The sequence below is a fragment of the Corvus hawaiiensis genome, chromosome 8 (genome assembly GCF_020740725.1).
Source record: "Corvus hawaiiensis isolate bCorHaw1 chromosome 8, bCorHaw1.pri.cur, whole genome shotgun sequence".
NCBI classification, from domain to species: domain Eukaryota; kingdom Metazoa; phylum Chordata; class Aves; order Passeriformes; family Corvidae; genus Corvus; species Corvus hawaiiensis.
This window is the reverse complement of record NC_063220.1, coordinates 12,812,801-12,833,873: the sequence shown is the minus strand read 5'-3', so window position 1 is coordinate 12,833,873 and position 21,073 is coordinate 12,812,801. Positions and strand designations below refer to the sequence as shown.

Here is a 21,073-nt window from a genome sequence, read left to right as displayed (position 1 = left end):
CAAGACAACACGGAAATCTTAAACAGAAGAAAATTTGAAGTGTTACAGTTGTCACAAAACCTAGTATTTTAACATGTTAAAATTAAAGTCACCTAATGTCTTCCGTGAATCTGGTAGTAACAGGCAGGTATTACATTACTCAACCCTGGTCTCCACTACAATGCAATGCACTAGAACACATCAGAAAGAGTGGAAAAAGCAACCATTTTCACAGCTGCTGGAGAGGTATGTGCTAAAGTGAATGGATTTCTGCTTCTAACAGTCAAGTGAGTTGACATATTTTACATGATAGAAGAATCAGGTTGACAGTGATTACTTTATATACAGCAAGCAGGTAGAAAGAGGTGCTACTTTTTTTTTTCATGCATAGTTTAACCAGCTTACAGCTAGCTCATCTCCATTCACACTAGAGATGCATGATCCACCATTTGGTTTAAGCCAAACTACCAGCAAATATATTTCCAGTGCAAACAAAATTGTCTTTCTTCAAGAAAAACAACTAAATTTAATGCTACTTCTCAAAAAACAATGCTTATGCTGCATCATTTTCTACCTATTTTGGTCTGCATTTCTGAAGTTTCCTTCCTCTCCCCAAATCACATCCAAAGACAGATGATCACAGTACACTTCTTTTTTTTTTTTTTTAGGCAAATGACTGTCTCTTCCCCAAAACAAATTATACTGCTCACTGAAGATCATCCCTGAGTGCACTGTTCTAGCTAGACACGTAGACAGCAAGAGATATCTCAGAGCTTAGAGGGAAAAAAGGCTGTTCACCCTGTGAAATCTTGTGGTTTTAGAAAGTAAAAAAAATTCAGCTACTTTGAGCATTTAATTTCCCTGAGCTGAGTGAAATTTGAAGATAGTAATTTGTGACATGAAGCATAGCAACATCTACAGCTGTACTTACGGAAGCTGCAATATTTTACAGTGGTGAAGTCAGACACTACATTACAAGCACACAGCAGTTACGGTGGTTCCTTTCACTTGCTTCCTGCCACAGGAAATGCGATGGCTTCTTTGGTGAGAAACAGCAGTGAAGAAGCTCCATGACTTCAGATTCTTTTGCCTTCTGATATTCCAGCAACCTTTAAGTTAGTGGAGATACCACCAGGCCATAGTGCAGCACAAGTAGACCATCCTAGAGAGAAGAGAAGAGAAAGAAACTGTTTCATCATAGCACTTTCCCTTCTCCTCGAGGCATTTCTGTCACCACCTGGTACAACAATTGCTGCATGGCAGGACCCCAGGTACAATATCACCCTTTTATACCGTGTCCCTTCCGTATGGACAAGGCAAGTTTTGATATATCAAGGCAAATAATTGTATTCCCCTCTCCTCTTTCAGATGGAGAAGGGTGTTAAAAAGAAAAGTAAAATCTGGTACTGCTTTTATTTTAAAAGTTTTAATTGCATTATCTTCATACAGTAAGCTCTTGTTTACAAGTCGTGCTGATATCCACATCATATGGTGGAGCAAAAAAAAAAGTAATCCATTAAGTAGTTCTAGAAGGTGCTGCCAGAAGTTGTAGAAGAGTCTAGACTACTACTACATACATTTATTGAGTAATAATATTGAATTAAAAGACCTCAAAATGACAAACTAGTAGTTTATTAACTCATGTTTCTCCTCTTCAAAGACTGCTCAACATAATGAAAAAACCCTTTCACCTGGGAAACAGGACACTTCTGACCCATTAGTCTTGCTTATGTCAATTCACACACAGCTGCTGAAAGGCCTAGCACTTAGTCTGCTTCCACCACAGATCCACTGGGAACCTGACATTGTATTACACCTGTTTATATGGGCAGACTTAAAAAAAAATTTTCTTTTGAAGAGAGAACTACATTAGTACCAGCTGACATGTTAGAACTTCTACCATATTTTGCTTCAGATGTTTTTATCTATTAACACGCAGGTTGTAAGATAATGTATTAGCTCACTAACTTCTTCTCATCCTGTTAATAACCAGGAATCCATTGCTAACTCCTGAAAGGCTTACAGGACGAAACAGGAGCTTTAACTCACAGGTGGCTAGCATAAACTGGAATACCAGCATTGCAATATGAAGAGAGAAGCCTGATTGTCCTGGCTTCTTGTTAGGTGGAACAGGTTCTAAGAGGTTACTCAGGAACCTCTTGGCACATAAAAACATTGCTATACTTTCCCAAAGGTACTTACACTTTGTGCCTGTTAGTTCCTTCAAAAGAGAAAATAAGACACATTCAAAACTTTATTTTTTGGAGAAAAATTGTGGTCAAAACCAGTTTTTCCTCTATTTTCCAGTTTCTTAAAGAAAAGAAATATTTATACAAGAAGAAAATGCTACAATGTATTCTTTGATGAATAGTTTTCAAATGGTACATTTGGCAGTAGGACATTTAAAGGAAATAGCCCTGTTAACACCCAAGGCCAAACCCACTGCAATTCCTTTTCTACAAAGAGAAGCTGAGAGTTACTTCAGTACTGGCACTTCTCACTCTGTAATTATTCACTTGTAAATTATTACACGTTTCTATCTATGTCCAGCTGCTCTCTCTAGATACTGTTATTAAAAGGAAGTCCAAACAGAGAATGAGCTCTCACTGCTCATTACAAATCTCAAGGCTAACTCAGACAGGCACAAAAGAACAGCAAAGCTCTCGAGTGTCCTTTGACACACATTTGTGACCCTAAAAAAATTGTGAAGGATCCCATCTGTTACACCCAGCTATAAACTTTAGAGTGGAACTGACAGACCAAAACATCAGAGCATACACCCCTTTTGATGTTCTAAGAGCAGCAGCAACAAAAAGTGCCCCACTTTCCAAATTCAATAACCCCATAGCAAAGAGTAAATCACTTCCATAGGAAATGTGTGCTAGAAGGTCACAGTAATTAAATTAGAGCACAGCTCTTGCTGCCTAGCTCAGGAGACCAAAAAATAGTACAATAGCACTGGGTTACAAAAAGGTGAGAGCTACAAAGAGACCATTATAATCTGCCAAACCTCTGTGCCAAGGTCCAAGGACATCAAGGAAGCTACTCCTTTCAGCTTTTCCCATGTGTGAGTTCATTATATCCATCAGTGATGCAGAACTCTGAGAAGGCCCAGTTTTAGACAAGTGAAAATAACCAGCAGCTTGGATAAGGTTGCACTTGTGCAGCAGAAGGGAGGAAGGTAATACAGGGAAGAAGCTATATTCCCATTTAGTTAATAACGAGCTTCCTTCCTCAGCTACTTGATCACACTCTTAATTACAGGCAGATCTCAATGCCTGGTAACAAAACTGAGCCTTTAAAAGTTTCTCTAAATGTCTTTGATCACACCTTGCAGCAAATTCCACAAGTTTCACACTGTTCAAAAAAAAAAAAAAAGCAAAGTTGTTTCTTATTATATAAATTCTGTCAGTGAGTTTTTTATGGTTTTGCCCTAAACAGAGCTAGAAATCCTACTTTCAGCTAATTAGGAAATTTTAACCAACCACCTTATTTCAGTAATGTCAAAATATCTTAAAAGATTAAACGAGATTTAGTACTGACTCTTTTTTAGCCTTCAATCAACTACTCAGAAATGAACATGTTAATTGCTTACATTCAAACCACTAAACTTGGTTGCCTATTTACTCCAATTAAAACAACCCTAACAGGTTACTATGGGGCCAATGTCTGGAATATTTATTTTATCATCAGATTACACTTGGTCTTCCCACACTTGTTGGAAAGGCAGAAATGTATCCAGAAGAGCTAAAATCCTGCTAGCTTGCACCTCCAGGACACTTTCATTTAGTCAGGCTCTAAGGCATCACTACACAGTACTAGTCACTAGGAAAAAAACCACCAAAAACAAATACAACACCCAAAATCTTCACAAACAAATCTTAAGAACCATTCAGTGTAAGTAAAAGCCACTAAACCCCTGACAGTGATTATGGTCCAGAAAAATCAATCACACACAATGTATGTTATGCTGTACTGCAAATGCTACCAAAGAATGCACATTAAAATTAATATATTTGCCAAAGAGAAACTTATCTGCATTTTTATAATCACTTTTCCCAGCAAAAAGAATAACTGCTAACATGAATGAACTTGACTCAGAATAGCAGCTATTTTTCTCCTCTAACTGTGGTGGTACTCATCTAAATAAAAGAGCCCAATGTTATTCCTTTAAATGACTTTCTGTTGCAGAAGTAGCTACTGAAGCAGTTTTCTTTGCATGAAGCATCTACAATGAACCTCAGAAACCTGTAAATGACAACAGCAGTTTTGAACAGTGTCTCAGCATCCTGGTGAGAGCTGTTAGGGACATTCCAAGCTCCAACACTGATTTGGAAAGGCTGGAAAGTTACAAAGGCACAAGATGCCCTTGGAGTTTAATGTAAAATTCATCAAACATTCCTCTGTATTTGTAGTTTCACTGGCCAGGACAACTGTGCCCCTTACTGAATTTCACGTCCTGGTGAGAAACAAACAACTCTCACTATTTTAGACTTGACCTGTCTGTTGGGATTTTTTTCCATGGGTGATTATCTAAAAATATTTTCCAAGGTTTTTTTAACCCTACAAACGCATTGTCTTGATTTCTACAAAATTATATCATGTTAGACTAAAGAACATGAAAATGTCACAATTATTTCAGTATCAAAAAAGAAGCAACGTTCCTACTGTAACTATTTGGCATCCTAAGAGGTTTTCTAACAAAATGAAGAGAAATTAAGGATGAACCTGTCTTTCAAATTTCCTGACAAAAGTGACTATAAAAGAACAAAACTTCACAAAAAGCCAAGATTTTTTTTTCCTGTTTGTTTGTCCAGTAGAGAAGCCTTGAGAGAATTAACTGCTAGCATACTGGTTTGGTAATAAACAAGACTTGAAACATCACTGGAGAATGCATCCCCAGACAACTGCTCTCTTCGTGGAGCTGCTGACTGGTACTTCATCACTAAACATCAATCAGGCAGACCCAATTCTGACAAGAAATGAAACTGATGCAGTATTCCTTGAAGTGCTCCCCCAAGAGCATTTCTCATACATGGAAAGCTTTTGTGCTAAGTTCAAGTCTAAAACCATATATGTGACTATACCCCTGGACTGAGAAATATATCATCCCCCTGCCATTTACCGAAGCTTCTAGTAGAGGGCACTTCCATCACTATGTGCTGATTGCTGAATTTACTTACAGTGATTCATAATGTTAGAAACAAGTTTGTCACCAGTACCCACTTCCTCCCAGTTTCAATCCCCTGCTCCCCAAACTGGGTTAGGTTACATTTTCATTTCTTCTTCATGCTATTATAAAACAGCTAAGGCATCAGATGTGGCATTCATTCCCTTCAACTGCAGAAACAGCACAAGCCTCACAGACTTTTAATGTCTGCCAACATTAACATGAGCCAAATACCTCTGCCCTGACTCTGGCACCCCTCCTAGTGATTCAAATCAGGTACAAGTGATGCAAAATCCAAGATATCTCAAAATCAGATTTTCACTTCCTGCTCCCAACACAAAAGCTTTCTTGTAGAATAAGAGAGCTCAGCAGGAATTTTAAATGTAAAGGTTTGTGCATGTGTGTACACAAACAAGTGAGGAGAGCTGATTTTAGCCCTTCTGCTAAGACTGCTTTCCAAATAAAATACCAATCTAATCCTATTTCTTCACACTGTATTAAATATTAACTTTTCAGACTTCCAAGTTTAGATTAATACACAGTTTATCATATATCATAATTTTACATCTCTATCTTACTATGCACTTGACAGAGCACTTCATTGTTTTTGCAGCGCTTCTAAAACAGTGTGATCCTTTAAAGATGCTTTCAAAAGAGTCACAAAGAATTTAAAAAAAATTGCATTCTTATTTGCAAAGCCAGCAACACTAAAGACAGCAAGTTATCAACAAGAAATAGCTGGCCATAAACTCATGCTGTGACCAGAACCAATACAATATGTATCAAGCACATTTACTGCATTCATTACCCTCTATCATTGGTTTGTGTGTGTTTGAACAAGTTTATTCTCCTGACCCAGTCACAAGGATAGCCTTATTTGGGATTTGTCCTCTGACTTCCTGCAGCGATGCATTTGCCAGAGAGGAAAACCAAGGAATGTTAATTGAAAGAATGGCTGGTACAATTTATTACTGATAAGACAGCAACTTGTTTTGGGGGGGAAAAAACCTCCAAAACAAACCCCAAAACAAACCCCAAAACAAACCCCTCATATCCAGAACATCATGAGACCAGCAAGAACACGGTACACTTGTCAACTCTATTTACAAGATAAAAACAATTTTGCATAAGCTGGAGAGATTTTTCTAAGTGACTTCTTCAGACAAGCTGGTGCTACCTGAGGGCTTAAGAGAGAAGTCTTCTGTTTTGAAACAGAATACCTGGAACAAAGCCCCAACTGCCATGTACCTGTACTGCACTCTCTCCTATGACTTGGCGGATTTCCCTCAGTGTCTGGTAGTGCTCCAGCAGGTGATCACCACATATTATATCCACCTGCAAAAAAACACAAGCATGGTGAAGTCCAACTTACCTTTGGAGTAGCAAAACAGTATCCAAGCCCTTTTTTATTAGCAGAGTTAAATTCTAGCATGTTAGACACTAAGCCATCTTCATCTCTGTTGTCCAAATGTATTTAGCATTCACAGCACTACTGCACTGCCCTAATGCCTCTCATGGCCCTGACCTGTGCTCACTGCTGAGCAGAGAGGACAGTTTATTGTTTCACTCAGTTTGGGGTGTCCACTGAAGCAAGCTATTTAGTAATAGCTGTGATGAATTTAATGGGAATTTAGATCATATATTAAAACAACCACACAAACATCTGGAGTCATTCATCAGTTGCAGAAGAGGGAAACTTTTTTGTGCCACCAACAGAAAGTGAGCCATTGCCACCCTTATTCTTATCTTGAGTGAGAAAACACATGACTAATTCCACTTAATAAAGCTGTTTGGAAGAAGTGTCTTAATAGAAAAGAGCACCCTGGTGCACGCCACTGTCAGCAATTACATCACACAGTCCTCCTTCAGCATGCACTCAGTCAGTATTCCTGGGGTGCAGCTGCAGGGCACACTCAGCAGTTCCATGCATTGTCCTCTCCTGCAGCTGAACTCTATCAGTGGTGCCTGCAATTCCACAGGAGGCACTTCTGTTTAGTAACTGCCCATAGAAACATAATTTTGTCGAAAACACAAACCATAATCAGGTATTTTGAATTCCTTGCCTTGACTATTATGAAAAACAGGCCCTTCTATAAAGTTACCATGTATTTACAGTGCATAATGTAAATCCAGTCTCAAATGTTCCAAATTAGAGCAGTTAACATAGCACTGTTTTTCTCTCTCAACTTCAGCTTGCTTACCTTTTCCTTACGAGCAATTTCTAGATAAGGAAACGATAGTGCTCTCATTTGTTAATTGACAAGACCTCAAAACTGAAGGTAGGAGCATTGACAGTGAGCTGTCCCACAGCTTTGTGCAAGGGAACTGCCTAAGCTCTGCCCCTGCAGCAGTTGGGGAGCACGCTGCAATATCATGACGTCTTACACAGCCACTTTCCACCCAGGATGCACGCTGTGCTGCAGCTATTCCACTTCTCCAGATTTATCTTCTTCTGCAAGCTGACCCACTACCTCTCTCTTGTTCTTCATGAAGAGATTTAGTAAGACTTATGCTGGCAGACCACATTGTTCTGAGACTTGGGAATGTGGGAATTCTACTCCTCAGAGGCTCAAAAAGAACTAATTCACTGCACCATCTGTATTGTATGAGAATGATGCAGAATATTCTCTTCACATTTGATTGGTAATGTGCAAAAGATGTAAACTGCTTAGTAGTACTTGTGCTTTTAGCTTCTACAAGAAAGCCAGGAAGTAAAAATTTGAGTGGACTTAACAGTAAACACTGATTAGATATTGGTCCATATATACTCACATATTTAACGTTAACTTTTGAGGTACTTAACACAGCACTTGAAAAATATATTTCTTTCTCTTTTGGAAAACTGGCTGCAGTTATTCTGCTATCTTCCATGCATTCTAACCTCTACAGTTATTACTGCAGGAAGACAGCCATGACTGCTTTGCTTTCCAGAGATACAACTTTAATTACTTTTGCTTTATAAACTTACTTCTACAATTTTTATACCATAATGCACTGAAAACTCAATCCTGCTCCCAATGAAACATAACACATAAATGTTTTATATATTCTACAGACATAGAAAATCTAATCTGTTTGACCAATACAGGATGCAAACAGACAGTCGCAGCTGCTGACAATCTCTCAAAACAGAATTAGAATGCTGGTTTGAAAGTATCCCACTGTTGTACCTGCTGCTCCAGTTTCAAATGGCAGTCATTAAAGAGCCAGTGTCTAATAATAAATTGAGAAGAGTTTTTAACATTTACTGTATTAGAGTTCTCTGAATACCAAATGCTTAATCTCCTAATTCCAGCACCAAAGCCTGAAATTCTGCCTGCTAATTGTTATGCTAGGATTCATTCTGTAAAGACAAGAGAATAAAACGTATGATGAAAAAAAAAATCCCAGGTCAGTGTGAAAGTAAGTTGTGAAATGTGTCTCAGAGGAATCCTTGTGCCATACAGGAATTAACATGTTCCATTACAAAAGAGGCACCAGGACCAAAGTGCTATGAATTTACTAAAATTTCAAATGACTGGTAAAATTGAAGCCAACTAGTACTGATTGCCTGAGACAGCAATAACTGTAGCTGGACATTTTGCTGAAAGGAAGCATGAAGGTGGATCTGCTGAATACTTAGTCCCTTCTGTTAAAATTCTTATTAATATTAAGTAGGCTTTCCATTATGACATTTCTTTTGTTTAGGTGGCATGTCTGCTATTAAGAGCTACTTCTCTAACAGCCACCATAACAGACAATTATAAATTCATGCTCACTAAGTAAGACAGAAATACAAATAGAAAAAGTTCATGTAAGGAACACCTTACATAAGACTCATCCCAAGGGAGAAGTTGGCCCAGAAAGAAGTAGAGTTCAATCAATGGTTTCTATACCAACTCATATTACCCAGGGAAGGACAAGGAAAACACAGAGTTTTAGAGACTGACATGAGTATTTGGGCTAGTTATTCAAAAAGCTGTCAGAGTTTCCCATTTCCTCTAGCTGCTGTTTACTTTCCAAATGCCCTGGATGCTTTTATTCCAGGGTTAAGACTGGCATAAAGAAATTGCATCAACAACTACACTGTATGAGCACAGAGTCCTTTCTTCCAATCTCCCCCCCAAGGCTGCAGTTCATACACACACTTTCAGGAATGCACATCTGGTTACAGAACATTTCTGTTCCATCAGCTACGTTAATGAATTCCAAGCACCTGAGCTCAAGTCTTTCAGCAGTTTCTCTCATCCTTACAGAAGAATTAGCAAGAAGGAATACTGCTGCTGCTACAGGAGGACCTTAAAGGAAATCACACTCTAAAGAAAACTTCTGATGTCAAAGACAAGAACCTACTGGGTTCCAAACACCACAACCTATATTTAGCTCCTATTAGATGTTACCTACTTAGCTATTACTGGCAATTCCACTTTCCAAAAAATTATTTTCACCCTCTCCCAACAAATTCCAGCAAGAATATTCAAGAGAGACCTTGTAATTAGAAGCATACATAAATACATACAGAAAATTAATTGTTGCCCAAAGCACAGAGTTCAAAACAAAGCATCAGAAAGAGAAAACTACAGTCTGCCAGCTCAAGTGGTAGATAAAAATAAATGAAGCCTTAACCTTCAGATAAACTAGGGAGTTTAAATCATAATCCATTTGCAAATGCATATACAGAAGTCTGAAAGCAATTTGAAGCCTCAGAGTAGGAAAAAAAAAGAACAAAGGCAGTAACTTCAAAACTGCTTTTTAGACTTTTATATATACTGTCACACACAAGTCAGATGGCTTATTTCACATTTTCATTAACCTAAATCCATTGCACTTGTGCAGGTCAATGAAGAAGGGCGAGTATCAGCTCATATTCCACATGAAAAGATTAAGTCAGAAATGTCCAAACAGAGTCAGGAGTTCAGGCGGGTGGGTAACATACATTCTATCACTTGGTCACCAAATCAGCTCTAATAGGGAATGACTGAAACATTCTCAAATAGCACTTTTGCAGACTGTCAAACTAAGCTGATGTTCAGTAGGAACTGCCTGCACTCACAAAACAACCACACTTAGCGTCCTTATGAGAAGTTTCAACAATGAAACCAAAACTGCAATTGATATACTGAAGAGAGAAAGGAGGAAATAGGCTGGTGCCTTCCTTACAGTCAAATCCTTTCGAGCCCCAAGTAAGACAAAATTCAACTTTTGCAATAAATTTTCTGTAGATAAATGTAGGAAAAAGTACCGCAAATGTAGTGCATTTTAGCTCAATATGCCTGAAACATATGTTTCTGAAAGAAACTTCCTAGCTTCCCAGGAAATCTAATTCTTGGACTCAAGTCCCAAGCTAAACACACCAAACTCAAGACATTTTACATAAAAATGGATTATTTTAGATAATGAAGAGAGTTGGAAATTAAGACTAAAGAAGTAATATTAAAAGGAAGAGCTTGTTGTCCAAAGTTAGTATCTATTTCTTCTTTTAACATACTTTGGGGAAGCCTACAGGAAATGAACCACTGCAGTCCTCAACATTTCCAAATTTCTACAGCAACTAAAAAAGCAGCAAAGAATCTTCTACATTTAAATTCTTTGCACATATGGTTTGTAACCTAGTTCTCTAAATTCTTCTGCCCGTGCAAATTCACAATCAGGTTCTCCTTAATTTTGTTTTACGGTTTGTTTTATTAGCCATCCTGGGAAGCTGGAGTAAGACATGTTTCATTAGACTTACTAATCTTCAAAGACGTATCTGACATCTCTTTCACTCTCTGCATGTTTACCAACAAACCATCAGCTTCAGTTTTGTGTACTACAATGAGAAAGTAACAGCTCAGTACATACACTCCTTTAATCTTAGTCCCCATATGACAAAGAAATAATCAACTCAGGCTAGAAAGAAATACTTCCAGCTTCATTTCCCAAATTCCGTAGTTTTTAAAAAATAAGCCCCGATATCTTCAAGAAAACAGTCATGACTTGGGGCATAAAAATCAACTACAGGTTTCTAATGACAAAAAAAACCTACTGAAAAAAAGATGGGAGCACATCATTTAAGATGGGAAAAAAAGGCAGCCAAGGCATCTCTCTGCACAAGACAGATGATTTAACATTTCCTCCAAACAGGCAGGGCTTGCACAGAAGAGACCAAGAGATTAGAATTAGCCAATGATTGTGCCTTACACCACGATGGCAAACTAGATACTAGGAGAGATAGGAATGACTGGCTCAGCATCAAGAAACATCTTGAGAAAGGAAGCCTATGAACTCATCAGCTTTTGAGATGTAATAACATTTATGCACTAATAGGGGATGGTACCTGTCTGGCAAAGTCCAAGTAGAAAGTAATTAACGGGAGAAAAATTCTCAAGCTATCTCTACTAGATGATCTCAAGATTGTAAAATCTGAAAGATACCCAACACATGGGTCCAGGTTGATTTTGAAGGATGGATACCCACAGTTTCCATGACAGATGCTCAGTGCTCCTGAAAATTGACATTTTGATATACGACTTAAGAAAATCCAAACAAACAAAACAATTCCTTCCCCTCAAATAAACAACTCAATTAATGCAAGAATTTTCTCCAGCCTCATTTTGAGGATACTTTTATCTGTTTAGAATATCAAGTCACCACCATGTAAAAGCTACAAACTCTCACTGAGAGGAAACCAGCAAATGAAAATACATTAATTCCTCTGCAGGATGAATAATTTATACCCGATTTTCTTTGTCATCACTGAAAAGGTAAGCAGCATGAACGCTCATTACTGAGGCACACAGTCATGCTGTATCGTCCCACAGCTACTGCTCTATGAGAACAACCTTAACTCCAAACCCAGCACTTAACTTCTACCATTTGCCTATTCACATCAGCATCAGCTTGATCTTCCAGGAACTGACAGCTTTAAGAATTATTTACACATTACGGAACTCTTCCACTTTCTCAACTGAATGGCTGCTGAAATACACTGAGGAACTGGAAACTGGTTTTGACATGCAGTTCCTCTCAAAATGGTTGAGAAATACGAAGCTAAATTCTTTTGTACCATATGCTGCTCCTTTCAACTCTTATTTGGAGGAAAGTGTCTGTATTTGCATTCATACCTTTCATTTCAACACATTCATCTACAGTATAATTCTTTCTTAGCCCTTGTTTGTCTTCAGTTAAATTTTACTACTATTCAGCTTGCACCTGTCTCTGCCTTTGCATGCTCCCACATTCCCACTTTCCTGTCCAGTTTAACAGCAGAATCTCTTGGCTTTGAATCTCATCAGGTGAAATTTTACATGGCACTTTAGAAATTCTGTCCAATTAGTACAGTACTATGAAACCGTGAACAGGTTGCAGATGAGTTAGAAGAGTTGTTCCTTGCAGAACACAACATTTCAAACAATTAATTTTTTAATCCTTACTGCATTAAAAAACCCTAACATTACTTCTAGAATCTAATGAACAATGGAAATGTCTGTCCAAAGCACAGAAAACTTGTGACTGCTACAGCAAGTGACATACCTGACAAGCAGGGTCTAGATCCATTTTTCTTCTGAGGAATTTCTCCACATGTCCAATTGTTGCCTCCCCGGAAACACGTACAAACTTCTTTTCCAAAGGCTGTACAGAATAAATAAGTTAAAGGTTTTGACACTAATCCCTCATAAACTCCAAATCCAAGTGACAGCCCAATAACAGAGGGAGACAGCTTACATTTTTGGACCCTTCTCTGATCTACCTGCAGATTACCTCGTAGGGAAAGGACTAAATATGTATTAAGACTCCAGACACTGCTTAAACATTCAAAAAATAATCAGCAACTGATTATTTTTTAAATGTTTTAAACAGCCCTATGTTTAGTGTGGCCCAAAAACCCAGGATAAACAACAAGGCAGAAAGAAGGGCAAATATGAGACAGAAAGGATAAGAGGTGATACTGAAGATGAAAAAAGATGATGAAAAAATACTGTGAAATATAAGGATAAAAAGAAGAAAAAATGCTGGGTAGGTGTGATGTTATACAACAGTAGGTTTGAAATACACTGTAATACAAGATTGATTATTATTATTCTGATGAAAGTTCCAGCTGCACTCAGTATAAGAAAACCAAACTAAATTAAATATACTCAGGTTATAATTATTTCTGAAGTAAACCATAAGAGAAAAATTTAATCATATTTGTACCTTAAAATTCCCTGTGCCTTCATTAGCTCTGAAAAAGCAAAAGAGTAAATAGTCAATATTGCTAAGATTAACAGTTATTAATATCCTCAAGCTCTTTATTATAAGAGTGACTTACTGATTTATGAATCTTGCATATCAAACTTATTTTCCCAACTCAGGCTCTTCCTTTCATTAAACTGCTATACATGAAATAATATTAGACTGAATTTATGTATCTTTTTCTCCTACCCTTTATTTTTCTGCTCCATTTTTCTTGTGAATTCTTGTGAAATGTTAAGGTTTGTCTACATAAAATGTGAATGAAAACCAACACAGCCTAAAGCCATTTTTAAACACAACATAGCAATAATTTTCATAGGAGTAGGTTGCAATATGGATGCTGCCTAAACATCCATACTTCATGATCCTTGATATTTGGAACTTTAACAGACAGTGCCTAAGAAATTAGTGACAGGACACACCCAACTACCTAAGGGGCTCTCTGGGCCACATGTTGGCCTTCCAGACTGTTCACATGACAATAGCAATGCTAATGCTATCAAGGAACTCAGGAAAGCAGCATGTGTTTCTCTGGAACGTGAAATAAACACAGAGATCGCAAATGTCCAAATTTCCAGCTGGCTTCAGCCAAGGTTCACTGATTTGCACAGCCTGAGGATGTGATCTACCATTGATCATCTATACTCCACACCTCATTCTTGTAAGTGCAGTGTGTAACTTTCTCAATTAATTCAGGCCAATACATGACACTTCATTATTCTTGCATCGCATTGGCAAGTATGCACATATGAGAGAGGAAACAATGCAGTATTTTCATTGCACTGGAGATGGCAAAAAAATCCAGCGTTGCTATAAATCAGCTGACCATTTGCTACAGCAAACAAATGTAATGCTTGTGCAGACCACACATTAACATGGCACTTCAAATTACTGTGACTGAGTATGTCCACCTCTAAATATGTACCTGATATCAGACAGAGATAAGTAAAACTGTCATGAACTATGAAACAAACATAAGAAAGCTTTTCCACCACAGCTGTCATTTTCTTTGATACAGTCCACAGCCATGGGTGACCACACTATATACTGTAGAGACACAATGTAGACAGTCAGACTTTCAAAGTAACAATTTCTTCTGGCTGGTCCAATCTATTCCAAGTTTTCTTTATCCAAAATGCTTTATTAATCTCTCATTGCCAAGACAACCTCTCTGATTTTGACCATATAAATTATCAAAGAATAGCAAAGGTTAAAAAAGTCACTAAAATAAAATACAAAGTAGATGCTGTTAAGCCATCATCTTTTTTTGTTAGAAGCATTCTGTGCTTCCCTCCATATAAACAACAAAACCACAGTGGATGGTTACACATGGTATAGATAGTATTTGCACAGTATTATGTGCTCTGCTGCCAATGCTGAAAGTTTAAAATAAAACTACTAAAAGCCAAATATAACAAGACAGATTCAAAACTCATCCTGTTTCTCAGGCAGATACAAGTTTACCAGCTTTGAGGTCTAAACTGACTTCTGCAAGTCAGGCATGAAGAAAATGAACTTTGAAATTAAGGCAGATACGTGGATTCACAATGCTAAAAACGTTCTATTATTTGAAAGCTGCTGAGTGCTTGCTCTGGGCACATCCAGCATTAACGGCACTGCCACCTACAGGGATCAGGGACAGGGACAGACAGGGATTTCTCTGTTCAGTTTACTGAGACAGAACTACTTTGTTAAAAAGAAAACATATCTAAATTTTAAAACCGTACTTCCTAGGAAGCTACTTTATAGGCAGACACATCTTAAACATTTAATTACCTGCATAGTCTACCTGTGCATAGCTGGCTGTCACTATTGCACTGTAAGTTAAAACTGGCTCCCCACTGCTATTTGAGATGGAAGAAACGCACATTTAATGAAAACCAAGAGCCGGTTAATGGTCCAACACATGCTAGCAGCACCCTCATGTCAGTCAGTTGCTCTTATATTTGCCCACAGCTCACCCAATGAACTCCAGAAGTATGGAAATGTCAAGTTCTGGTGGGATCCGGAACACTGAGCCCAGAACTTTTCGAGGTCTTCCTCTGCTCGGTGGAACTGGCTGTGGGACAGCTAAAATATTCAAGTAGCCAAAATGCAAAGATAACTTGAAATAAAAGTAGCATATGATACTAACATGCACTGAGCAAAACAGAACAGCTCACCAAGTAAAAAAGCCCATGCAATTCATCCTCTTTTTTTATTACTAAATCAGCTCTTCCTACATTCTATGCTGTGTATCCGAATCAGAATTTTAATAGCTTTCAGCATGGCACTTTCCAAAGAGTTTTGTTTGTTTGATAGAAAGACACAAAATAATTAGAAAAATCCCCCATTGTTGAAAAGACTTTGAAGCTCTCATTTTTGCTCCTTTGTAATAACAGCCAGAAAATAACATTAATGCACGTTTTATATATATATCCTGACTGTAAGCGAAATACATAGTTTAAAAATTTTCAACCACGATCAGGGTTTAAGTGTTGCCAATTCATCTATTTTTGTAACCTGAGACCTGTGACAATTTATAATATCCAGATAACTAAGAACCCTGTATTTCCAATACTACTTCCACCTTCAGTTGTGAGCTAATATTTTAAAGAAAGCCCTTAAAAATAAATTATATTATATGTATTTCCTTAAGAGTGTTCCTTGAAGTGATTACAGCTCACCTGGTTTGGGCACTTCTAATCCTCTCTCTTTATAGAAATCATGCATTTGTTTTTTCTCTCCTGAAAAAAAAGCACAATACAGATTGAAATGTTTCAGATGCTGAAAATACCCATTTTCATTGACCAATTTTCAATGGTTAGAACAGTAAAAACTTCTCAAGTTTCTACAGACCTTCACCATCACTACTATTTCATGAGGCTGAGACACTTAAGAAACCCAGACTAAAAATTTTGTTAATAAAAACTGGGAGGAAATCAGAAAAACTGGCCAGAAATAATACCGAAATAGATGCAAGAAATATCCTTCTGGCTGTCATGCCTCATGACACACCATGGTATTTTCATACTATGTTCACATAGAACACAGTACTTTAAAACTATATTTACATATAGACATATTTTTATATATACATATATTTTTACATATATGTTCATGGTATAAACAGCAATACCATCTATAATCCATACATATCCCCTAGATTGTATATTTCACTCAGCCCACCCAAGGGGACTGTGCAGATTCATTGGCTCCCAAAGCTGAAGGTAAATGAGATGAGACGGTGAACACATCTAAAATCAGATAAATAAATATGGCAGTGAGGAAAAAATAAAAGCATTTGAGAGAATCAGTCTTAGCAACTTTTTTTAACTGAGCCAAGTGAACTTTTTACACAGAATGATATAATATAGTTCAACTAAAGTAAGAAGAATGACTATGAAATGTTATTTGGATGTTTATCTGGATACAGTGACAGCTTTGTTTCATGAGATAAGGTACACACCACTACCCACAACAGCATTTAGCAGCCAGAAAGATGCCAGTTGTCACAGTTAATTCATTACAACTTATAACCAAACATCACTAAACTATCTTAAAGAGTCCAGAGTAGAGACAAACTTTGAATTAGTCTGTTTTCTGTTTTTTTCAATCTCTATATACTAATACAATAAAGAAAAGAACTTACTTTCCTCCAGATTGACAACTAATTTATAGACTATGTCTTGCAGCTGTCGGTCCAGTCTATGAAATAGAAAAAAAAAAAAAAAAAAAAGATGAGTCTTTGGTGCAACACAAAATGGTTTCCTTAAACTGTAATGAAGATGCCAAACACAACATTGAAATGACATGTACAAGGAGAGGCAGAGCAGCAACTCCACATCTCTCTAAACAGAAGCCATGTAAAGTTTAAAGCACCACCCCCCCATGAACAGCTCAAGAAACCAAAACTCAATTTTTTGAGTTAATAAATAGAACATGCCAACAAGGCTTCATCTTGAAAGGAAATCCAAGCAAATAGTTAAGTGTTTGTATCACCTGTAACACTGAGCAAATGCATAAAAATACCCAGGGCAGGGGTAACAAACCCTAGAAATGGATACAAACTAGATAAAACAATAAAGAGAGTATTTTTATCTTAATTGTTGAGATGAAACTTATCCTAATGAAGAACAAATGTGTTTCTTGTAACCATTCCCTTGTTTCAAATAGGAAAGCACTACAGGTCTGTAAAACAAAACATTTAAAAGCAAGTAGCAAATCTTTAAAAATGGGACAAATTTATTACCTGATATTATAGAGGGGCTGTGTCTGATGTACAACAATATTGCACTTTGGACATCTGTTGCTATAGTAGAAGTGTCTCACGATGCAGCTTTTACAAACTGTAAAGAAAAGAAATCCCGTAGGAGTCCCATGTCCAGTACACAGTGCCATCTGTTCAAGCAAAAGGGGTAAATACACCCAGACTTCCCACACAAAACTTGTCAGAGACAAAACGAAGTCACTGAACACTCCTAATCCAATGGATGCATGGGTGAGTGTTCAATGTGTACGTAGAAGGTGAGCAGAGCTAAGACAGAATACTGACTGCTGAAAAGCACCCCACAAACAGTTTCAGTAGAAACAAGGTAAGACATCATAACTCTGCCATTTTCATTGTGTTTTACAAGTCCTTTAAAAATTTGGACAGAAAGCTACTGAGTGGAAATACCTAGAATAAATAACCTACTGTCAAGTCAGCTCCCTATCAGTTTGAACAGAGGAAACTTTTCCATAATATTTACCAGGAAAGTTCTAAGACACCCCCACGGTTGCATCTGCAACATTATGCTGTCCTTACTAACAGTTGTGCCTCTTCATAAATTGCACACTGTGCTGAATACTTCATGCTCTAAAACAAACTAGTGAGTAGTGCCCCAAAAAGAGGGGGGGAAAAAAAAAGAGAGAGAGAGAGAGAGAGAGAGAGAAAGAAAGTTTTCCCTCTATGCAGTGTGAGCGTTTGGGAGGTCTAGTAAACCAGGATTCTTGGATTCAGGTAGGAACATGGGTGTGGATGAAAGAGTCAGCTTCACAGAAAGTGTTTTATTAGTTTTGAGAGAAAACAGTTCTGTTAGCACTGGAAAAACTGTTAGCACTAGGATTGAGGGGGAAAATAACAAGACAAGCACATCGAAATCAGTTTGTTATTACCCGCCTATTTCCATTCATCAGATTATGGACAAAATGTCCCGTGGGTGCAGACCACTGTTTCTGTATCTGAACCGGTACTTCCACACAGGCGCTTATGGGGTTTTGTGAATTTACAAGCTCACATCAACAACAGCTTAGGAAACTTTCTAATCCATTAAAAGCAGAGCCACTCAACTTTCTTTTCTCAGTTATACAGTCAAATTGCCAGAGCCTACTTAAAAAAAGAATAATTAAGAAAATGTATGTAGTAGCTCTATTTTTGTCTTACTTGGGCTTTTATCTTTTCCTACATCTTCTTCCTTCTTAATATGGAAAGCTAACTTCATGACTGATTATTTTCTGATGCTTAAAATACCCACAAACATATCTCACTTAAGGAACAGACACAACACGCATTCACTTTAAACAGAGAATTATTTTTCCAACCTCAGAACATTTCAACAGCTGAATTTGTTTGAATTTGCAACTATACCCTTAGGCAGACAATACTGACAGATACTTACAGGTGTGCAGACATTCTGTAATAGTTGTAGCATCAATAAAGTAACCTTTGCAGATGGAACACAGGATGTAGGGGGTCAACTCTACGAGGTTTATCATACGCTGCAAACAAAGACAATTGGTAAGAGTTTGAATACGCAGGCTAAGCCATGAAATTCCCTGACTGCAGCTTCCAAAATACCACAGCCTTAAATGCATGGGGAAAAAATGGGATCAATATGCTACAGGAATGGGTTTTCCTAACAGATCAGTCACTCCTCATATACAGCTCTTTTCTAAAAACTTTTACCTAGTCTTCTGAATTGACCTTTTTGACAACAGTAATCCAATTTGTTTCATGAATCATACCTAAAAAGAAAACTTTAAACAATCATCTTGGGAAAAGTTCTTTTGGGCAAACTCTTTTAACAAAATATCACGTCAGCAAGTTTGAAGTGGATAGTGGTGGCAACAACACCATTATTTGAAAATGCTCAGGAATCGTGTTGGGGTCCCAAATCAACATATAGAGAGTTTGTATGACAAGAGACAGGCATCTCTTGTTTCTACACACAGGTAGGGATTATACAAATATACGTTAAAGCAAAGATTGAGATTTCACTGCTTTGAATTCTGGTCATGAAGAATACTTATCAGGAACGCACAGAAGTAGCTCCACAACAGGTTTCTTGGCTGAATAGTACTATTTCAAAAAGAACAAATTTCTTCAATAGCGAAGATCTGAGATGTGTCTGAAAGATGTGACATATTAGATTCTAACATTCCGTTTCCTCTCGTCTCAAAGCCTGACTAAAGGGCTTTCTTTCCCTCAATAACACCATTCATTTCGCCCACGTGCCACCGTCTACCACCCTCTCAGCCACGCCGAGAGTTTGTAAAGGCTTCACTTCAATGAGACAGATGAAGTGAACGCGGGTAATACTAAAATAAGTAACAAAAATAATAAAATAGTAAAAATAATGACAAGCCCATTCCCACACGCGGGGCACGCCGGGAGCGGGGCCTGGCGTGCCCCGGGCACCCTCCCGCGCCCTTTACCTCCCGGTCGTCGTCCGAGTCGAGCTCCCCGTCATCCGTCCCGAATCGAGCCCCGGTGTCGCCCTCCATCTCCTCCTCCTCCACCTCCTCTTCCTCATCGTCTTCGTCGTCGTCGTCCTCATCGCCGCTGGACTCCGAGCGACCTCGCTCGAACTCGAAGGGGAGGGAGCGCGACCCCGAGCAGCTGGGGGCCCCCTCCATGTCCCGGTCCTCATCGGCCGGGCCCGGGCCCTGGCCCGCGCCCGCTCCATCCCCGCCCGACAGCGCCGGGACCCCGGATCCGGTGTCTCCCTCCATGTCCACGGACCGGGGCTGGCACGGGTCGGTCCGCGGCCCGAGGCGCATGCGTGGGAACGCCGCGGAGCACACTGGGAAATGTAGTTCTAAAGAACGCGTGGCTGCCCTACCGCGCATGCGCTGAGCTCCAACAGCTTTATCGTTTTATCGTCCACGGCTTCTTTCTTGATTTTTTTTCCCCAAGAGGCTCGCTAATGAACGGTTAATTTGTCCCGAAAGACACTCAATCACACAACACCAGTTTCATTCAAAATTAGGTTTTAATTCCGTAACAGAATTAAATTGTTTGGGTTGAAAGGGACCTTAGAGATCACCTAGTTCTAAACGCCTTGCCATGGGCAGGGACATCCACTAGAACAGGTTGCTCAAAGCCCCATCTAACCTTTGAGTCCCGGATCACTTACATGGATGGGGCATCCACAGCTCCGCTGGACAACCCTGTGCCAGTGCCTCACCACTCTCACAGTAAAGAATTTCTTCCTAATATCTAACCTAAACTGGCTTTCTGACAATTTAAAGCCATTCTCCCTTGTCCTGTCACTACATGCCCTTGTCCAAAGTCTCTCTCCAGCTCTCTTGTAGCCCCTTTAGGCACTGGAAGGTGTTCTAAGGTCTCCCTGGAGCCTTTTTTATCCAGGCTGAACACCCCCAGCTCTTCCAGCCTTTCGACAAGTAATCTCTGTTTAACAGACACGAATAAAAGCAGCAGCATTAGAAATACCTGGACAACTCAGAGGCCCAGCCGTAATTAAGGTAATT

The 21,073-nt window shown here is 38.6% G+C and overlaps 1 protein-coding gene across 1 annotated transcript; it reads right to left on the bottom strand.

Moving 5' to 3' along the window:
- Positions 1-20,377, bottom strand: PCGF6 (polycomb group ring finger 6). Its single transcript, XM_048311740.1, has 10 exons — positions 20,018-20,377; positions 18,982-19,081; positions 17,574-17,670; positions 16,974-17,029; positions 16,009-16,068; positions 15,304-15,412; positions 13,304-13,331; positions 12,641-12,739; positions 6,398-6,484; positions 1-1,141 (listed from the first exon to the last, which is right to left on the bottom strand). Exons 1-10 carry the CDS (start codon positions 20,360-20,362, stop codon positions 1,091-1,093), a joined length of 1,032 nt encoding a protein of 343 aa, XP_048167697.1. The 5' UTR covers positions 20,363-20,377; the 3' UTR covers positions 1-1,090.
- Positions 20,378-21,073: the final 696 nt, after the last annotated feature.

Coding starts and splice junctions, on each gene's coding strand:
- PCGF6 (XM_048311740.1), bottom strand. CDS start 20,362: ATGCGCCTCGGGCCGCGGACCGACCCGTGCCAGCCCCGGTCCGTGGAC. Junction 12,740..13,303: donor AAGGCACAGGGAATTTTAAG/GTACAAATATGA, acceptor TATTCTGTACAG/CCTTTGGAAAAGAAGTTTGT. Junction 1,142..6,397: donor TAGGAGAGAGTGCAGTACAG/GTACATGGCAGT, acceptor TCTTCTCTCTAG/GATGGTCTACTTGTGCTGCA.